This window comes from Delphinapterus leucas, chromosome 2 (assembly GCF_059928025.1).
Source record: "Delphinapterus leucas isolate spDelLeu-1000000601 "Yukka" chromosome 2, BTC_Dleu_Yukka2, whole genome shotgun sequence".
Lineage (NCBI taxonomy): Eukaryota > Metazoa > Chordata > Mammalia > Artiodactyla > Monodontidae > Delphinapterus > Delphinapterus leucas.
Genome location: NC_143130.1, coordinates 133,037,931 through 133,060,221, shown reverse-complemented (window position 1 = coordinate 133,060,221; position 22,291 = coordinate 133,037,931). Strand labels below are relative to the sequence as shown.

At 40.0% G+C, this 22,291-nt stretch overlaps 1 protein-coding gene across 20 annotated transcripts in view; it reads right to left on the bottom strand.

Annotated features, from left to right (window-relative positions):
- Positions 1–3,816: 3,816 nt before the first annotated feature.
- Positions 3,817–22,291, bottom strand: part of FRMD6 (FERM domain containing 6) — a 357,829-nt gene continuing 339,354 nt past the window's right edge. For 19 of the 20 annotated variants that reach the window (XM_089907689.1, XM_089907696.1, XM_089907700.1 and 16 more), the window contains 7 exons: positions 19,984–20,049; positions 19,023–19,091; positions 16,340–16,514; positions 11,480–11,815; positions 10,702–10,833; positions 8,784–8,875; positions 3,817–6,794 (listed from right to left, as the gene is read on the bottom strand). In XM_089907689.1, the coding sequence (XP_089763815.1) occupies positions 6,510–6,794; positions 8,784–8,875; positions 10,702–10,833; positions 11,480–11,815; positions 16,340–16,514; positions 19,023–19,091; positions 19,984–20,049 (1,155 nt within the window). In that variant the 3' untranslated portion in view covers positions 3,817–6,509. Of the gene's footprint in view, positions 6,795–8,783; positions 8,876–10,701; positions 10,834–11,479; positions 11,816–16,339; positions 16,515–19,022; positions 19,092–19,983; positions 20,050–22,291 lie in introns of those variants that run through there. The other variant, XM_089907702.1, reaches the window with a different exon arrangement.

Genomic DNA, 22,291 nt, shown 5'->3' with positions numbered 1-22,291 from the left:
ATGTACGTGCTGATTAAGCGCTCAGCTGAAAACCTGAGGGGAACCTTCTGCAGATCTCCAGAGAACGCTCTCTCCTTCTCCCTGCCCCCTGCTCTGTGCAGCTCTCTCTTCTCTGGTACACTGTCCCTTGAACTCTAGTTACCTTGGCATCCCCAAATTCTCCACTCTGCCTTCTCAGGGAGACCACTCCCCCCTCCTTTTGGCCTGGAAATGCTCTCCAGGCAGTAAGCTGGGGCAGTGATAAGGCTCATCTATTTCTCTCCTTTTGGGGCTTAACACTACTGCATTAGCTGTTGTTGAATGTATAAAAAACATTTTCATGCATATTTTTGGGTTTTTAGTTGTTTAAGGTGAGAGGGTAAAACTGGTTCTGATTACCCCTTCACGGTTAAAATGTTTCATTTGGGATTTTGATTGGAACTGATGGGAAAAATTCACACATTATTGAGTCTTTCCTTTTAGGAACATGGTATATTTATTTAGGTCTTCTTTTAATTTCTCCAGTGGATTTTATGGTCTTCCACATTTATATTGATGTTGCATTTAAAGGCCCCAGTATAGGCTCCTTATATTCTCTCTTATAGCACCTTATTTATACCCTGTAGCAAATCAGGGATAGAATCTAAGACCCCGGGGCTTCTGCTTTGCTGGGAAGCTCTTACACGGATCCACTTCCTCCCATCCCTGTAGATCAGAAGGAGAGGGCCTCTGACTTGACCTTAGGTGTTGGCTTCATTCCAGCTGACTCTTTCATGATGGCAGACCAGGGTTGAGCAGCTCTGAACTAGGGCCTGGGGTGTGCATGTGAAAACACTAGAAGCACCCTTCGTGGAACCCCAAGGTAGAAACTGGCTTAGAGATGCTTCATTTGGGCATGGTTTGCCCGAAGCTTTGTTTCCACGTTTATGTGTAGCTGGATATGAATGTACTCTGAGAAGAACCTGAAGACTGAACTATTGGTCTTCTGGGGGGTGCTATCATCTCCATGTGTTTGTGGGGTCACTCCACCTACCTTATTTATACACTGAGCCTCTTCTTTGATAGATAATTACTAATGCACAGAAAAAATAATCATCTCTAATAATCTCTCTGGGATAAACAGGCATTTGTGGGCTAGTTAGGGAAGTTTGGGATGTGTATTCTAAGTATTAAACAACCAATTTAGGAGCAAACTTGGAACATAATTCTTTCCTAAGCTGGCAGAAATCCACCTCTTGCCATAATGACAGTAATAAATTGAAGAGACCTTAACTGACTATAGTTGACACCAGATGGGTAAATACCCATCCTAAGTAAGGAGTTGGTTAATTATACCAGTGCCATGTTTATAGACCTTCGATTAATCTCTTGAGAGTATATGACTCCATCACCTACAATGGCTCATAGCATCTAAGCAGGACTTTTCAGAGCTCAGGCTCCTCCATTAAGTCAAAATATATGTCTTAAGAATCAAAGGGTTGGGTGGAATTTAGCTTACTATTTTCATTACACCTCTGTGTGGGGATCAACTTGTATAAAGCATCAGAGAAATGATGAGGCAAATCAAACAGCGACAGGGAGGAGATTTTAAAATATTTTACTGGTACTCACATAACCGCCACCCTCATACTTAGCCAGACTTGGTCATATTTATGTAACACCCAGGTCTCTAGTATGTGGGTGCATTCAGACTTTCTGAAACAGTGAGTTCAGTGCCTCACTCTCTGACAGTTATGTTGGCGAAAAGAAAACAATGCCACTCTCACAAAATGCAATGCACCTGGACACTCTGGAGAGCCAACCCATCCCACGTGTGGATCACTCTAGTTCAGGAGCAGATAACTGGTTGGTCCATATTGCTTGGGCTCACCTAATGACTACTAGGTTATAACCCTGATGCACGTAAGCATCACTTGCAGAACTTTTACTGGCACCATGCCCACCGCAGACAAAACAGACCAGCAGCTCTGGTCTGGGCCCCAGGCATTGTTCTCTGTCATTCTAATGTGCAGCCAGGGTTGAGAACCGCTGCTGGAGACTAGAGTAGTTGAAGCCATTGTGCCAATTTTCAAAGTATTCATGCAGAGTATATTTTAATTCATAATATAAAGCAGTAATGAACTCTTTAGTTCTCTCAAGATTATTGCCAAGTATGGCAAAATTGCCTATTTCTCCAGTTTTTAGCTTTGGGGGTGACCACGTTGTGTGTGTGGTGTATGTCTGTGAGACAATCCTGCTATTCTGCTTCCTACGTAGCTTTTGCATCTTTTCCTTTGCCTCCCTGCTGCCACATCCTTAGTTCAAATCGTCGTCTCTCTAGTCTTGCTGCTCCCTCCCCACCCCTACCTGCACTGTTCCCATTATTTCCCTCAAACTCCAAACACATCTTTCTTCTTATAACCCTCTTCAATGGCTCCCTGCTGTCCAGACACTCAGTGTCTTCACCTGGGCATCCAAAGCCTCTCATGAGTAGGCTGGGGGGATCATTACTTTAACCAAAGGGTCCCTCGCAAGTCCTGAATGAGCACTGTTGTCCCCAGCTTCTAAGCCCCTGCCTGGACAGCTTGTACCTCACCCATCCTGCCAGAGGTCCCCATTCAAGGCTCTTCTGAATAAAAGCTTCTCTGATCTTGCCACCTCCCACTCCCAGCTCCTAGGTCTTCACTGCCTATGTCAAAGCAACATCTGATTACGCCTTGTGTCTGGCAGACAGTGGGTGCTCCAAAAGAAATAGTGAACAAATAAACTCCATTTTTCAGTATCAAAATTGTGAGTTTGTCTTTCCTATTAGATACTGAGCTTTCTCTGAGAACACTGGGTAATGTGGTGTATGTAGTAGAGAAAGCAAAGCCTTTGGAGACGAATTTATGTTGAAAACTCTGCTCTATCACTTACTAGTGACAAGATCTTGGGCAAATTGAACTGCTTCCTCAGCTGCATAATGAGGGTGATGACACCTTGAAGGGCTGTGAGGATTAGCCGTGACTTGTATGGTACCAGACACATAGTAGGTGCCCATATATTTCCTCCCCTTGCCTCCAACTGACACAACTTACCAGATACTCTGCAAAATTCATGGACAACACCCTGCTAGAAAGCTTCTGCTTTGTACCTTATGCTTCCAAATGACTCAATTCTATAAAAGTTAAATGTTTGTTAGAAGACTTGAGAACCCTCTTCTCTCCCACCCTAGTCATCAGGGGCATATTATACCCATTACCTTATTTAATCTCCAACAGTCCTTTGAATTATTCCTGTTTTACAGCCGAGAAAGCTGGAGCAAAGACAAGACAATGGATTCTCCTTTAGGAGCAGGGCTCTATACTTTATGTCATGTTGCTCTCACATTTGGTCTTGTGAATGCATGCTTTTAAGTGCAATCACTCATTATTCTGAAATTAGAACCAATATTCCAATAATGTCTGTAGAATGGGTAAAAGTTAAAGTAGCTATTTTATTATTATTAAAATATTATTATATTTTAAGGAGAGTCCTTTCAGCCCCACACTTTGGGACTGAATAGTGGCTGACTGCCACACCCTCTCAGACGGAGCCTCTTGGAGCCTTGGTTCCTTCATCCCTAACTTGAGAAGAAGAATAGTACCTGCCTTATGGGAATACAAGGATTCAATGAGTTAACACATGAGCTTCTAACACACGTGGAGCGGGATGTGGCACATGGCAGGGCTCAGTATCGGCTATTAGCATCATCTCCACAAGGGCCATTTTGCTCAGAATTCTACCAGGTTGTCCTTTAATGTGCTCTATTATAGGAAAGAAGAACAAAAAGAGAACATTCACTCTTGCATAACTGAGAACTCAATTTAAAAAAGGCACTTTAAAGACAAATAAAAAGTAACTTTATTGACTGCTAATCTTACCATGAAATTCCTATAAGAATAATTACAAAATAATGCAGTTTTTTTTTTTCACACACTTTTGGTATCATCTTGATATGATGATCCTTTCACAGAAAGGATTATTTACAGTTTATGTAGATATAAAGTTCATTGTTGCAAATACAAATGTAGATGTATAGAGGCAATATATACCAAATTGGTATACTGAGTAGCAATGGATATTAACAAATGCAGAATAAATAACAGCTTTATACTTCTCCTTTTTTATTTTTAAAACAATTTCCAAATACAAAAATGTAGATATTCAAAATGGATTTTCACATACATATATATAATTCTGCTGCAAACAGTGGATCAAAAAGCAAAAATGTCCTTAGCATGTTTCATTTTTGAAAACCCACAAGACTATTCATAAATGCAATTAGAAAGAGGGTGTGCAAAACCACCAACGATGCTGGAAAAACCCTAAAGACCTGATTCTGTTTGAAGTAGAGAGAAAATAAAGTATAAAGCACTATGTACTTAATTAAATATATTTTTTCTTAATGTTTAAACAAGAAACACTAGGAGCTAAGGAAATGTACCACATTATGAGCTGGGCTCTTTAGAGTCAAACTTCATCAGGATTTGTCTCTTAAACATCTGTAAGAAATGGTGGATTATTTAATGACATAAGTAAAATAGTCATTAGATGATCCTTTCATACTTTCATCTTTTTATACAAAGACTGAGATACTTTTATACATTCTGATACCTGAAACTTTGGTTCTTTCAAACATTTCATAAAAGCAAAATCATTTCATGACTATAGAGTGTCATAGAGTTTTTTTCCTTTTAAAGTGTCAAGTTAAGCCAATTTGACCAGGCTTGAGTGTACACACTGCCCTGTCACGTCCACGGCGGGGGCATGCTAGGGACAGTACAGGTGGAGTTTGTTCTCGTTCTCCATGTGTTTATAATACTGACTCCCATCCATGGGGAACACTGCAGATGCTGCCGTACCCTAAGTCTATTTCTTTGTTACCTGAAAACTTAATTTTGTATAAAAATATGACTGTTTCTTTAGAAAATAATATAGTTTTTTTTAATAAAACCTGGTAGATAGAAAAAATGGTATATCAAAATATGGTAAACAAATGTTGTAAAATATGAAATCATTAAAAACATCTCATAGAAAGACATTGTGCTAAAGTACTTTCCTGAAGTGTGAGCAACACTGTTACTGTACATCTAAAGGTTACTAAGTTCAATCTCCTGACTTGGTTTCATTATACATCCTAATAGCAGTGGCAGTAACTGTCTTAAAAATGGTTCTTTCTCAAACACTAACATTTTCTGTATACTTCAAAATTAATGAAAAAGATATCCTCTGGATCGGTGGTTTTCAATCCTGTTACATACTAGCTCCATCTGGAAACTTTAAAAGAAAAGGCAATTCCACCTGGGTCTCACCGCAAGGGGCTGATTTAATTCATCCAAGGTGGGACCCAGACATTGTTATTTTTTTAAAGCTCCCCAGATAATTCTATGATGCAACCAGGGTTGAGAACTATGGCAAAAGACACATGAGAAAACAGTTGTTCTTAACTCTGTATCTATCAACTGATTGTCTGTAGGCATCATTCATTTGATGACATATCCTCTGTACCAAACAAGAAAGACCATGTATATGAGATAGTCATGGGAGCCAAAATGACAAGTTAGTAAGCTTTAAATACATATAAACACACACAGTCTCATATATTTACATATGTATAACATGTACGTATAGTTAGGGTATTTTGGTTAAGCAGAAACCAGCATGACCATACTTTGCTCTTGATTTAAAAAAAAAAAATCCACCAAGTACAGACATATTTTAAGACATTTCCATAGTTTTAACAGAAACTGGTTTTGGAAACTCCACAAAATTCATATGGCATGAACACAACTGATCCGTTACTTGGACAAGGGGCTCAGCTGAGTCCTAGGGCTTTCTGGAAGAGCAGGAGGATGACGTGGCACTGACCAGGTGTGAAGGAGTCACAAGGCATCACGGCATGCACGGTCTTTTGGTTATTGCTTGACTCACATCTTCTTGGCCCTCGGCTGCCCTTCTGGTGGAGGCATCTTTGGCGTGCTGGATTTTGACTGCTTCATTCGTGTTCACTTTGGTACAGCCCCAGTGGGGTGGCAATGGCTGTGAGTAGGTGACGGTCTCTCTACTAAAAAATGAGAGCCTCTTCTCTCTCTTCCCTCCAACCACCGGCATTTCATGACGGAGTGGTAAAAAAATGTACAAGCAAACAAAGGAACCCAACAACATCTTTCACATGATAAAAAGAAAAAAAGTGTTGTTACACGTAACTGAACTGGGAAACAAAACAATGAACAAACACACCACAGTTGGATTTCTGAAGGCTTGCTAACCAGTAAAGCACATTTCCTTCCAAAGGATCAGTGAACTTCTGGGCACTTGTCTTGTGTACATTCTCTGTAGTCCTTTTACTTCTGTGTAATACTTAAAGTGCAACTGTCCCTCAGCTTTTATTTCTGTCGCAAATATTATAAAGAAAAAGCTATGTTTGGGGTGAAGAAAATATGGCACAGTAATAGGTAAAGAAAGAACCCATGGCTTTCACAGCCTCTAGCGAACAGCAGGCTGTCTGTACAGTTGCACATAGACGTCCTTTATACAACAAACTCTGGAACTTCATCATGGGTGAGATCCAGAGAGAAGTATTTGCTGGTTCTTTTGACTGGAAAAGCATCTTGGATGTTGACACACTGCTGAGCCAAGCAGCTGCTGCAATAGAGGCCTTCCTCATCTAGCTCATGGCCGCACCCAAAGGTGTAACTCTGAGCAGTGTCCTGACACAGCCCCGCAATGCGCAAAAAGTCTTTCTGATACAGTCTGATGTCATCGAGGCTCAAGCTATGTCGATCGGTGGAGGTCTTTGGCTTTCGACATATAGTCTACAAGACAAGAGAAGGTTGAAACAACTTTAAGAGCATAGACTAAAGCAAAAGTTTAGCACTATTTGCCTTGTACAGAGAGAAGCTGCAAAATCATAAAAGGTTAAGGAATCCTTATATGTTAGGAAGTGGTTCCCAGTCTGTGGTCTGTGGGCCCTGAGGCCCTGTGGAGCAAAACGTCACTACCACCACCACCAAATAATAGCAGCTAGCATTTACTGAGCCCTTATTGTGTGCTAGACCCTAGAATTCATTTAATCTTCCCATCAGTCTGTGAGCCAGGTGCTATTATTCTCCCCCCTCTACATATGAATAACCCAAGGCACAGGGAAGTCAGTGCAATGTGAATCCAACTGTCTCTAGCATCTCAGAAACCAGGCAGTTATCTTAAAATCAGGTTGCAGAGGTAAAGATACTGTTTCTCGGTTTTTCCATGAGGATATGGCAATTCAGCACGGCAACACTCTCATGCTGAGGTCTGTTATTCTTTTAATAAGAAATGGGAAAACAAACCAATTATTACTCAAGAAACACAGTTTAAAAAACTATTTTTTCAAAAGCCACAATTCTTGGGTAGAAAAATAACACGAAGTGCTCTTGGTATAGCAAATGTTGGGAGACAGCCCCAGGATAAAGAGGTGGGCTCCCGAACACTGCAAGAGGTCACACTCTGACAAATGCTCCACACAGCAGGTAGCAGACTTTTAGAACTCATTATCCCAAGAGGTGGTTCCAGCTGAAAATATAAGTAGGTTAAAAAATGGTTCCAATAATTACATGAATGGAAGATCCTTAATGGTTACTTAATGAAAAGAGGCATTACAGTTCTAATCTACTTTTGCGGCTGAAACCACAAAGGCCAGCCTTGTTAGAATAAGATATCATTTTTGCTGGAGGCAAAAGTACCAGGAAGAAAGAACAGAGCCTGAGCTCAACAACATTTTCTTGGAAGGGTCAGGTCTGAGAGCCTCCTGAAGATGACGATCCTTGTACTGACGTCTTCTGAGGCTCCACTGGAATTTCACATAGAATTCATCAGGTCATCGCCACAAAGCATCAAGGCAGGCACACGAATGCTCTTCCCATCTGGTAGATGTGGAAGCTGATCCTTCGCTGTGCCCCACAAACGTTCATGTACAGTAAGAGCTAATGCTGACTGGCAGGGCTGGGGTGCAAACCCAGTCAGTTTGACCCTGGAGCTTGTAGTCCTAATCATCATGCTACATGTGCTGCAATAAATATCACTCATTGGAGTTTCCAGAAGAATATTTAATAAAATGTCACGTTCACATTATGGTTACTTAAATGGAAAAGAAAAAAAGGACACATGAGAAAAAAGGGAAGAAAGAGAGAAAAATATAGGAAGCAAAGACTGCCAGAATGCAAGAGAAAGAAAGAAAAGAGGAACACACGTAGAAGGAAAAAAACAAAAGAGACAGAGCACTCAAGTGCTTCCCTGGAGACAGAGGTGAATATCAGCAGTAGATTATATCTACATGCTGCAATGGTGTATTTTAATTTACCTATATCTTCTGATAGTTTAACAGTCTAACCAGTGATCATGGGTTATCAAATGCTCTAGCTTAGCATAGTTTGAAAATTCAATCTGAATGGAATAATCAGAGTGTGGAAACATTTCTACCGCAACACACCTGACGAGAAAATTACTCTCCCAGTTGTTGAGATCAACACACACACACATACACACGCCAGAATTAACCTGAAGCCTGAAGACTAGAGGCTTCCCACCCACATAAAGTATGAAACAAAGTACATAGTTCATCCAAATAAAAACCCAGCTCAAAGATAAACAGAACTAGAAAATAAATGGACATAAATTCAGACTAAAACTAGAATGTATGTATCTACTAGGAATCATTTCATTAAGGTTTTAAATTTCTGCTCATTTATGTAATTATAAATGTAAGTTCCTATTTAAAATTTTCTATACCTTCAGCTGCTGATTTAAAATTTCAATCCCTTCCATACCTGTGGGAGAGAATCAGTACTCTGGCCTCGAAGTTTGACCACCGTCTCTGAAGAGCTGGAGGTAGAAGAACCAATTTCTTTCACAATCAACCCTAAAGTGAAACGCAAAGGAAAACGAGTGAAGACTTCAAATTATTCATCCCTCTTGCCACTCATCTGACATATACTGCTACCAAGAAGGAAAGGGCAACTATTAACCACTGCCCACACATCTCACTGTAGCCCTTTGGCGGCAGATGACCAGGGGGATCACATTCTCTCCTTGTGCTGCAGTGAACAGGAGGAGTGAGATACATGTGGGGTTAGAGCACAGGACGGAGGTTAGAAACTGCATTTCCTAAAATAAACTTTTAATTAAGCTATTTATGATGCAGTTAGGAATGAACACAAAGGCTGAAGGTGCAAAGCAATCTCTTTACTGTATCTCCTAAAGCTCCCCCCACTCTCCACACAACACTGACTTTGAATTTAACCTGGACACAGCCTCTAGGTCTGGCTCTACTTAGACAAGCAGTGGGTAAGTGCAGGGCTCGGGCCTCCTCTGGAGTCACACAGATCTGGGTGGGAACTGGGTTCAGGTAAGTTAAGGAGCTGTGTGTCCTGGCTAGTGTCTGTGTGTCCTTGTGTCTGTCTGCACCTCTTATAAATGGCGCTGAGCCTAGCACCCATCCGACTGAAGAGCAAACGCCCACAAAGGGCTAGGTCCAGGACCAGCATATGGAACACACTGTGTTCCGGAGGCTCCTCATGGCCAGCGGGAACACTGTGGCACAGGCCTCCTGCAGCAGATGCCACCGGTGAGACACCAAAATGGGAGGCCACGGTGAGAAGTCAGTTCTGGGGCTCTGAGGTCAACGGAGCTCCTCGTCACCCCAGTGCTCGGGGAACCTGATAATTCAGAAACAGAAATCCAGGGGCTGACACTTCCCTAAGTGACTGTGGCATGGGAAAAAAGCATCCAGGAAAAATGTTTCAGAAGGTAAAATTGTCAGTGTGAACTGGAGATGTAAGTGAAGACCACTCATACTTTTCTTGCAAGCAGATGGAGCAAGTGAATAGGTCAGGCCCCAGAGCCCTAAGGCTAAATGGCTTAAGTACATTTCTACCTGATAAAAAAAGAACCTTGAGTAAGTAATGTGATTTTTATTCAGCCACTGCTAGTAACCTACAGAAATGACTTTTTGTATTCTATCTCTTTAGAAGGGTCTCATAATAATTCAGTGTCTAGAATGTACTGTTTGATGATTAGTTCAATTAAAAAATGATATATGTACATCCTTGGTTTACATGTAGACAGTTTAAATTATTCTCAGATGACACTCATGTTTTGGAGGTTGGTACAAAGTGCTTGAGTAGAAGATCTTTCTCTAGAAAGCTCCTTATCTTCTAAAAAGCCTTAAACTTTTGAGTCAATCTTCATAGGAAGAAGATGTGGACTAGTGCACTGGTTGGCACTGGGTATGGTTCCTTTTGAATTTCCTTGTAAATGTGCCCTTTTCTGCCTATAAATAATTTGCTCCAAAACCCAGAACCAGCACTAGAAAACTCAGTATCAAGCCTGGTGCTCAGAACACTGAACAGACTCCTGCCAAACTTCCACAAGAATGAAGGACAGAGCAGCACACTACGTCACTACTCAATCTTAGCTCCATGTTTTAAAACAATGGGCTCAAATTGTAGAGATTTTGGCAAACTAGGATGATGCAAAGAAGAAAATAAAAACATCCATAACCCCATCATCCAGAGAAAAGGCTATTAATATTTTATGTATATTTTGTCATATACATGTAAACATTTTTATAATTTGAGATCATACTATCTAAACAATTTGTACTGTTTTTCTTACCTAGGTTTCTTACATTATTAAGTATCCTCTGAACCCACTAGCTAAGGAGAGGACCTTCCCGAGGGAGCTCACCAGAGTGTCCATTCAGCTTCCGAGACAGGAGCATATCCTCTGTGATGTAGATGCACATGTCTGGGCTGACTTCCAGGGACTCTTCATTCATCCTCTCCAGGTCCCTGGGGTCGTCAACCAACATCTCTATTTCTGACAAAGAAAGAAAAGACATTTAGTGACATAAGGGGAAATGGCCACTGTAATTCATAGCCACACCTTGAGGGAGGTTATTTAATTATTCATATTTTAAAATAAATCTGCTAATGAGACTCCACAACAGGAAACTCTAGCAACAACTCTCAACTAGATGCTGCTTCTCTTCTTCACAGGACTGCTGTGTTATCTACAAGTCTGCTAATGCCATGATTTGACTGTCAACAAGGACAGAATGAGTAGTGCATGAAGCTCCCCATCACCCATAGCTGCCTCCTCTCAGAGCATTTAGCGACTTGATTTGATATCCACGTGAATTCTATAGTAAGCACACGTATGTTCTGCAGTTTCCCTTAATGGAATCAGTGTATCTTTTCCCCAAACCTGAATGCTACAGCAATTATTTGAAACAGAAAAATAAAAAAGATGCACACAAGTACTAAGTTTGGCTGATACATGCTATAGGTCTGATCGTATCTTAAGCCTTAACACAGGTTTAAGCAGCCAAATGCTGTTTCTTTCTTCTCTATTACTACATCAATTCTACAGAAACAATAATGCGAAAAAACTGGAAGAGAAAAAGCAGAGCATCCCAGACGACAGGTCAGCACTGTTAGCTCGGAGGGCCTGGGGGGCAGGTTACCATCGTCCTGCAAATCCTCCTCCAGCCGGTCCTTGCCGCCACTCTCCACCCCGGAGGTGTGGGAGCTGCCGTGGCTGGTCATGGAGCTGCAGGTTTTCAGCTTGCGGTGGATGGCGCTGCCGGGGTAGGCATCTTCGGGGCCCGCGTCCCGGGCCTTGGTGTCGGCCTCGATGCCCGAGGTGTGAGAGCTGCTGTGGCTGGCGGTGGAGTGACGGGACAGGCGCTTATGCTTCATGCTGCCCGCGCTGCTCCCGCTGGCCCGGGACCGCTTCTCCAGCTGGTCCATGTCGAGGTCCAGGTTGTCGCTGATGTAAGATTCCCGGTACTGCTTCTTCTCTGTGTGGTGAGGAAGACACCTCGTCATTATATTCAACCAAGGCAGAAGGAACAGCTGATTAGCGGGGGTCAAGCCAAGAACAAGTACAATTTCACATTCAGAAGTGAGTGAGTGGAAAGTGCTCATAATTCTGATAGGAGCTCAATTTAAGAAGACTGCAAAATGAACAAAAACCAGTACCATAGATATGAGGCGAGTATTTAACTACTCAAAGAGTTTTAAAGCTTCAAACACCATAGAAGAATGATACTCAAAGTGTAAGATGGCAGATCACTTCTTGTCTGCAAACTGTTATTGGTCCACAGTGGAATAAGTTCAGGAATTGAGAATGAACATTTAGAAACTTTTAGAGTGATCTGACATTGCCAGGACATCCACGAATGTGATTTTGAACTTTGCAAAAGTATCGGTCCACAGTGGATTAGAAGTTTTTAAAAATCTGGTCCTTCCCCACAGATAATTTCAAAAGGACTGCTACAGAAACAGTTCAATAAATCTACTTATGCTAATTGCCTTTCATTTGATTTGTTCATTTGTTCAATTTGGGCCATTGTTAGCTTAGCTCTAGCTGTTGAAGACAATTTAAAATAAAATTATTCTTCTGAGAATTCCTTTCAAAAAATTCTAGAATTTGGATTTTCATGGATGAAGATTGCTTTTCTCCATTTAGGCTGAATCAGTGAGGTTTTACCATCTATTAAGAACACATAGTAAAATCACTACTGGTTTGATAATTTATACTCATGTAGCCTCTGATTGATAAAACTGTTCTTTGATTTAACATGTCAGTACACCTTTTTAACGTAGCAAAGACACAATATTGGAAAGTCCCTTTTATCGAATGCTAAACTAACCATTACATAAACGCACAAAGTTACAACTGAGCTACAGGTGTACAACTGATACAAACATACTATTTTTGTGCTTCAAGTCAGAAATTTAAAACAAAGAAATAGTTAAACTGCCTTGTATCTTTAATACTGATGAGATATAACACATCAGAACAATGTTAAAAATGGAGAGTGCATTTGGGGAATGTTAAATTGATATTATTTCAGAAACTGCTGACTACTAGACTAATTGGGTTCTCAAGGGCCTGTTAATGGATTTAATTGTATTGTGTCTTGGTTAAGTAAAAATACTTGCACTCTTGATGTTTGAATCCAGCTCTGAAGTATAATCACCACAGGCTTCCCCAGAGAGGGAATGAACATCAGCAGGAAGAGAAAATATGCATTCCAGGATGCAAAATGGAAAAAATGCTTGGAGAAGGCTGTGTGTACATTTCTGGGCTTCAGCCCTTTCATGTCAATTCTAAGGAATCGAGCTGAAACACACAAAGGTGAGTGTGTGTAGCCACACAGAGGCAGACTGGAACCAGACATCAGAGCCTAACACACACATCACTGCAACAAAAGTACATCCATCTACAGCCCATTTTTTAGGGTTAGACTGGGTTCTAATGATTCCTATTTTCTGAAGGCAACAGGAGTTAAGATGAAGATGAAGAACTAAAGGGGTTTGCAAAATTCTCATACTTTCTATTCACTGTAGTTTCAATACAATAGCCATGTTGCCCTTGGAAGGGTGGAAAGTGAAGAGAAAAAGTAAAAATAAAAAGTCCTATATGGTGTTCGAGTTCTAAGACAATTGAGAATTGTGGATCTAGTAATTTAAAAGCTTTTCTGTCTCTTTACAAATAGCCCTTTTACTCCCAAATTTCTTGTAGATTTGGAATCAACTACAGTTATTCTATACTCACAAGCATAGTCACTAGAAGACAAGCACTTTGCCAACTTGTTTTCTAATAGGAGCCTAGCATGAATTACTTCCTGTCAATGTGTCAGCGCAGCCTTGGTGTTCCATGTGCTGGCTTCTATTCCTGTCATCGTGCTTTATCTCTTAGACCCTCTGCAAACATTTAAGAAGCTTCATACCAATCGGTTACAAAATGAGGGAAACACTGAAATAATTCTGAAATTTATTCTAAGAGATGCAAAATGCAACCTCTCACCCCCTAGTAATCACTGGTGTCAACAGGGCAAATCATCAATGTGTCAGTGTTCTATTTATTCCCTCTACTGTAAAAGCCCACAGACCACCAAGTTTTTCATATGTTATTTTGTAATATAATGCAGTCAATGTGCCCTCTTGACACAGACCTAAGAATAAGCCCTAGCTATTGAATAAAGTTGAGGTGAAAAAAAATTTTTAAGACAGAAAGCATTTTTTATCCATCTGTTCTAAATACCGTAAGATTCTTATGATCATTTTTACTATAAAATGAGAAAATAGTGTTTCAGACAAGGTGACTCTAGATGAAATTTAATTAAGAAAAATATAGATTCTTTTCATGCTGTGATTTTGGCTAATGTTAATAGCTTTTTTTGTTTAAAATGATGGAGTCCTTAAGTGTGGGTGAGATAAATGGATTCAGGCCAAGGTAAGTCCAAAGAAACTGTTTCAGGTTTTCTTCAGATCTGGAGGGATTTCTAAGCAGAGAAAACTAAAGATGTAAAGGAAAAAAAGCCATCCCCGCAAAATCTATCTATATGTATCCACGTAAAAGATCCAATCTGCACCTTTATCATTCCCTCACTGCTCCCTACTCACATAAGCTCCCAAATGCACTTGGTGCTATGCTTGATAACAGACAAAGCCCTCCCCTCTTAACTTGACATTCTATGTAATTTTGCTTTAGAATCTGTAGGCGACGTCCGTTAATTCTTTCAAGCTCTAAGGGGCTCCCGTTAAGGTCACCTAAACAAGAATTTACTAAAATGCTGTTGGCAGAGAGCTGCAGGAATAAGTGAATTTCACAAGGTGCCAAGTTGGCCATTTAGGAATGAAGCCAACTTGGCAAAATGATGGGCTCTGAACCTAAGTTACCTATTCTCACAAGCTTCCTTAGCGCTTCCGTCCTGTTTAAATTCCTAATCTTCATATCAGCGTCAGAGAGATATATGCATTTATTATACTGATGAGTCATCATGGGAAAGAACTGGCAGTCTAGCAGCAGGGGAAGCCAATACACTTGACAGTGAGACCAATTCTCTCCGAAGACAGATGCAGTTTGGTGGCAGACAGTGGAAAATGATTCACATTCCAACTGCTACTTAAATTACAATGGCTTCTCCAAACTGGGTCTCATTTAAATTGACAGACAGCTTTTGAGAGAAATCAATCAGATGCAAACCTCTATAAGGTTTTTGTTTGTTAAGAGAGAAAATGGTACAGATGAACCTGTCTGAAAGGCACAAATAGAGACACAGATGTAGAGAAACATATGGACCCCAAGGTGGGGAAAAGGGGGGTGGGATGAACTGGGAGATTAGGATTGACATATATACACTAATATGTATAAAACAGATAACTAATGAGAACCTGCTGTATAGCACAGGGACTCTGCTCAATGCTCTGTGGTGACCTAAACGGGAAGGAAATCCAAAAGAGGGGATATGTGTATACACATAGCTGATTCACTTCGCTGTACAGCAGAAACTAACACAACATTGTTAAGCAACTATACCCCAATTAGGAAAAAAAAGAGGACAGGTACTTGTCTCACTTCTTTAAGAAAAGTGAGGTCTGAGAGGTCGAAATCTGTTTCCGATATGGACCTAAGATATGAATCTGCATCCTAATATTCATGCAAATACCCCAAATAGAATCCAATCGAATTACCAAGAATTACTACAAAATGAGTTTGCAAAAAAGTCGAAGATATTAAAAAAACAAATATGCAAAGTAGCATTTTTGGGGATTAGAAGCTGGAGTGTGCCGAACAGGGTAACCACAGGAGATAAAGAGTTAACCATTAGGTTAATACTGTGAAGTTGAAGTCTGCTGCTAGAAGCCCCCATCCCTGTCTTCCTCTCTTCACCATGACTTGACCCCACTTTCAGGGCCTGGAACTCTGAAGCCCCAAAGGCACTGCTCTATTCTGTGTCTCAGCAAAGCTCCCACAGGACTGGCTGACAAGATCCTCAATTGTAAACTTCTCTCTCCTTTGTTTGTCTTTCTTGCTCAGCCAGACACGGGGCCTCCTAGCAGTCAACAAGAGGCTGGAGACATTCTGTGACCCACCTTTATTGTCACTCTAACCTAAGGAATAATCACACTGGAAGGAATTCCAGATAGCCTGTGGATAACAGCACCAAGGTGGATCAGTGTATAAACAAAGCCCTGAGATGCAGATAAAAGCTGATATGCACATAAACCCTGGCCTGCACCTTCATGTGGTGGCTTTCTGCAAGAATTCTCAAGCCAAGTGTGGGGAAACCTTACAGAGACTGTTCTCGAAGGTAGCTAAATGGCAGGGATAATCTCGGATATGCTGACTAGCACTGTGGGCCTTCCGGGACGGTGCTGAGATGAAACAGGAATGCTGCTGGGGATCTGGAGACGCCGGTCCCCAGGTCCCACTCTTCAGAAGACTAAAGCCCCAGTTCTTGGCAGCTGTAGGGTACGGGGCCCCGGGTGGCAAAAGCACCATCTGCTTCCCGCCCGAGACCCTGCAGGACCTTCGTTTTCCTCCAGCTTCCGGATGTGGCGCAGGACAGGCTGCAGGTTCATGTAGAGGCGGTGGCTGTTACTCAGGAGCTGCAGAAGGTGTCTGGAGCGCATGGGGCACCCTGTGTAGTAGATGAGCTTCCTGGCTGAGGGCAAGCCATCTGGCAAAATCTCAAACTTCTTCCCCTGTGGGGGGAAGGCATGAATCAGATCAGGAAGAAAAGTATCCGATGTGCCAAGCTCCCCTTCATTTTCTAGTTAGTAAGGAAAACTACAGACTCAGAAATAAATGTATAAAGCTCCATCCAAAATTCCCGGAGGATAAATTACTGTTTTCCCTTTCAAAAATGTCACAGGACAGAGGATTACCAAAAATTCAGGGAAGTGCCTAGCCAGGGTCTTCTGGTTCCATCTTTGGTATCTCTGGCTGGCCAGGCCATTTACATAATGGAGAAGAGAAGGGCCCATCACAAAAGCATCCTTAAATGTAATCCCAACACCCTAACTCAGTAAACAAGACAACAAATTCTAGAAGGGTAATGCATTCAAATATCTGTTGAACACTTACAATGTACCGAACACTTTGCTAGGCCCTGAGAAAATAACAGCGCAGAGGACAAAGTCCCTACCCCTATGTCACTACATTCTGGTGGGAGAGATGGTAAATAACCACACAAAATAACTGCAGCTTATGATTAATTCTGGTAAGGAAATAAACAAGGAGCTATGATAGTGAACAATAAAGGATATCTATTTAGGGTTTAGAAAAAATGAAAAACTCTCTAGTTGGATAAAAGAGGGAGCTGGAAGCCGGAAGGACAGTTAGAGGGATGAGACAGGAAGGAGAAATAAGAGATGGAAGTAGCCTAAGTATCTTTCTGTCAGTAGAGGAATCTCATTCACTAGGTTTGGGATCATTCACATAAAGCTCTAAGTTGAGGGCAAGGGTTTGGCAAAGTTCCTTACAGTTATGGAATGTTACTAACTCCTTTAACTTTCCTGACAATGAATAGGGCAGCAGGACTACAGAAAGGAATATTCCAGGCACAGTGATTCTCAGCTGGAGAGGAGAGATAAAACAAAGAGGGAGGCATATTCTAACTACACAGTGCAAAGTCAGTGCAAAACTAAAGTCAGTGCAAAGCAATATGGGTTTGTGTAACTCAGACATGGATGGAATTTACCTCTCGACTTCCCATTTTAAAAGGAACCAACATTGGATGTCAATGCTAGAATGCTCATAACTTACACTTAATGAGCACTGAGCATGTATTAACTCACTTAATCCTCACAAGTCTATGGGGTGGGGGGCGGGGACAGTCAATTATCCCCATTTTGGAATGAAGAAACCAAGGCACAGAGGTGTCAAGTGATTTGCCCAGGGTCACACAACCAGGCAGGGCTGGGCTGGCTGCAAGAAGAATCATCTGGGAAGTTTGCCAAAGTAGATTCCTGGTCTCCACCCCAGACCAACTGAATCAAAAACCTCTTAGGTGAGGATGATGAGGCCCAGAAATCTAAAGAAGCTCCTCAGATGCGAGTGATGCACAACTAGATTCAGGAACCACTGGGTGCAGGACCCTTAAGGAATTCAATTTCTATAAATGTATTTTATTACTTCTTAATTGGGGACATGAAGGGGGCAAGTGGGGTAATAATTTGCTCATTTACAAATAGCTCCACTCCTTTCCCAAAGAGCTTGAACGAGAAAGAGCCAGTGAGTAGGAGGCAGGTCAGGCCTCATTTAATGTATGAGTGAAGTGAAATCAGATTGGACTGTGCCCAATGTAAAGTCAGAAACAGGTCTTTTAACTCCCAGGGCAGTGTGGAGTCAGTGCCCAAATGCTATCTGGCAACAGAGCCCTTTATTTATATAGGCCATCTTCCTGATGGAAAGAAAGAAGCACATGTGTCCTAATCCTTATCTTCCTCCTTTCTTTGTGTATTTTTTCCAATAATTTCTGAACAAAGCGAAATTATGAATTTTAACGACCACTAGAAATACATATAATTAACTGTAATTCTTTGAACCCTCGCCCAAATGGATACAGCTGACAAAACAGTGAAACAGCTGGGAAAAATCAAGAATTTGCTCCAACAAAAGAAAGTGTATCATTCTCAATAATCTAAAAGTAAAAGTACTTTTCCCGTTAAGAATTGCAGTCCTTTCTTTATAATGATGAGTTTCAACAGACAGATATTAATAGAAACATCTTTTTATATCACTCTTTATTCTTTGCTCAAGAGAAGTTAACTTCCACAAGAAATGGCCAACCCCCATGCTAAGAGTAATTTACCCTCTGATTACAGCTTTCTGTTTTCTAATCCCTCTGCTGTACATTTTTTAAAACAATTCTGTTTGATGAATTCATCTTGAACTTTTCCCATCACATTTCTTCTGAAACTAGAATAACTTAGGGTAGAGTGGTGGGGACCAGATACACAAATTAAAATTAGTAATCTCTTTTGCTATAAGACTCTGTGTTTTAGGTTCACTACTGAAAAGTGGCAAGGATTATAATTATACCACATGCATAAGAATATAAGACAGCTAACTATTTTCATCTTCAATTTTGAGAAAATATCAAGTTTTGTGCCTGAAACAATATTTTGTTTAAAAAAACAAAACAAAAAACAATACAAGTCCACAAAAACAAAAAACTGAGTATTTTAAGTCAGTTATTTTAAACTCACCACAAACACCAACTTTCCAACATTGGTCCAAGGGAAATCATAAAGTAATTGTTTCTCTTCATCCAAATTCTGTGGAAAGAATTATAAGAGTTACTTATAACTCTTACAAGTAATGCACAGAGAGTTACTGAGGAAACTGACAGATATTCTAAAATAGCTCTAACTTCTTTCCCAGAAAACTAAAATACAGTAATTAAAATCTGAAAGAGGTCCCCAACTCTCTTTGGAGATATGCAGACAGTAATTAAAAGAGGAGTGATACAATTCTGTCGCTTTTGGTTCCTGAGTGACTGTGTTAACCTGCCCTTTTAAGGCAATCTTTTCCCTTCTGGCCTATCCCTAAATTTAAATAAAAAGTCCAGAAGACTCAGGCATTCAAGAGATGAGATAAGGCACTCAGACTTTCATAACTGGATATTTTGCCTATATCGAAGATAAGGCATCCTTATATTCTCCCAGGTCTCACAGAGGGAGGCATCTCTCTCCCTTGTTTATGGCTGTAGCATAAAACCATCCCACTTGTAAAAGGATGATGGTAACTACTTACTCAAGGGACAGGTTTTATCAAAAAATTGTAACGGAAATTGAAATGTCTGGTCAGTCACTGTATTAAAAAGTCATTTTTCTTTCCACAGTTATAGATGCACCAGATGATAAAAAAGAATATTAAAAATTAATGACACACAAAGAAAAATGTCTGGATATTAATGATCTGTGAGTGATGAACTGCGGCCAATCTTTGGTTTGTTGTTTTCTGTTCTAGAGGACTTATTAGTGTCAAGGATCAGACTGCTTCACTTCGACTATCCCACCTTATCTACATCTGTACTAGACAAATAGGAAGTAATGACCAATCAATGGCTGGAAATGGACCAGTGAACCTATCACAGGACCAGGCAGGCACACTGCCAGAGTAACACATAGTGGATGCCATTTGACACTTTACTTCTCATTAACTAACCTGAAAAATCTGTATTCCCCGCATGGTCAATCCAAGGGTCAGAGAAGCTTCAATTTCCCTTTTATCCTATAGGAATAAAATTGTATGAAAAAGTATATTTTTCTTCTGTAATGAACAATTCAGCACCAAAGAAAAGAACCAAAGATAAATTTCAGGATTAGAAAGCTTTTGACTTAAAATAACTTTGCTTGTCTTTCTGCATTCCTTGTTTTCTATAAGATTTAAGAAAAGCATGGGTACATATTAAATCAGTAATAGTATTTTCTACTTTCTAAATCCCTGCGATTTCAAAGTTTTAGTGTTTTTACTATATTATATACACTTTCATATCTGACAATATTCTAAATATTTGTGTTACTGAGAACTCCAGTAAGACTATTTTGCTGCTTTTACATCATTTTTTTAATCTTCTCTCTTATGCTTAATCTTTTTTCAGAAGTTAGAATCTTGAATATAAGGTCATAATTGTATTCTGAGATGTACTAGACTTTATGTGTTTAAAACTGGTTAAATCTCCCAACTCTGAAAACAAAGTCAGAGGCAAGCCTGAATAGTTAATGCTCTTTCATGAAGATAGCTAATAAAGTTATAAAAGCTTTACATTCAGTTAGTCTTGAAAGAAAATACTTATCTTTAAGAAGTCCAATTATCACTTGCCAATATGATATACATTCTACCAGCTAAACCATAAACTAAAAAAAAACCAAAAACTACTACAACAAGTATAAGGGAAAAAATTGTACAATTAAGAATGTATTCTGAACTTGGCCACATCTTCTAAGTGCTCATCTGTAACAAGTGGATATAAGGTATAAAGTTCAAAATAGAAAACAAAATTGCTGAGTAACTAAAATATTTTCATTATGAGATTTCTCAATAAAAACAATAAATGAGTACATGCAGATCTTTATTACATTTACTGCCAGTTTTTGCATGATCATGGAAAGGAATATTTTTAGAAATGCATCCTTACCTGGCATAGTAAAGAGAAGCCACAGCCTATTTTCACTATTGGGGCCTTTTTTTCCCATTAATACTCTTTACATCAAGAAAGGCACACACAGTACAGGTTTAACAGGAGAAACCAATCCATCACTATGAGCTTAGGCCAATTTCCCTTTCAAGGCTGTTCTGATTGCTTCCTGAAATAAGATTGTGCTCATAAAAATGCTGGTAGTGCGTGTATGAGGTGCATATTACTGGGAAAGAGGCACAGAGGTTTTTGTTGTTGTTCTTGTTAAGTTTCCTGTCTTCTGTCTCCATTTTATTAACAGGCCTTAAATGAAGCAGTTTTAATGGCAGCCACGAGATTTCTTTAAAGAATGAAAATTCTGCCTATAAGGAAAACATACGTACTTCCCCACCTCATTCAGTTCATTAGTATTAGTTATCTTGTTTTAAGCAGACCAGAATGATTTTCTATGACACATAAAAGTAGTGCACTTTAAGCAAATTGAAAAATTAATTTTTACATGAAAGATAAATTGGAGATATCTACTTCACTAAAGGATTCCTAATAGGAACTTAATAGGATTCTTTAAAATACCAAAGCTTCCCTACAAAATAAAAAGCAACCAATATTTACTGAGCATTCACTAATGTGCCAGGCACTCCATCTGGTTATTTCAGATTCACCATCTTGTTGAATCTTCCCAACCTGTGACATGTATAGGATCATTCCCACTTAACAGATGCCCAGGATTGTAGCAACAGTTGCCTAGGATCCCTGCAAGAGTGAATGCTGATGGAGGGTTTATAAAGCCACAGTCTTTCTGATATATCATTCATACTTCTAATACATTTAAAAATATAAATTTATTGTCAAAAAATGTCATTTATTTGCATTTTCTCAGATAAATTGAGGTGTCACAATGAACTCCCTTAAAAGAAAAAAAAAGAACTCAGTCTTCCAGGAATTTAGCTGAAGAGATCTTGTGGAACTCTATGCCTTTGAAAGATGACAGGGCATTAACAATGCATCTCTTTCGCATGAAAGAGAAAAAATAACATCCTTTGCTCTCTTTTTAAGTCTTTTGAACCAGCCAGGAAAATTACCCAGCAATATATCCAAACTACGGTCTAGTCTCCAATTGTCTAGTTATGTTAATCTTACCACAAAGGATGTAGGAGAGATAACAAACCTAATAATAACAATAATAATGGTAAAGGCAACACGTTTAATTTCATGCCTAACACGTGCTAGGTACTGTTTTAAACACTTCTCACCCACTAATTCCTTTAGTCTTCAATAAACCTCAGAGTTTATTGGCTTTGTTACCATCCCCATTTATCTACGGGGAAACTAAAG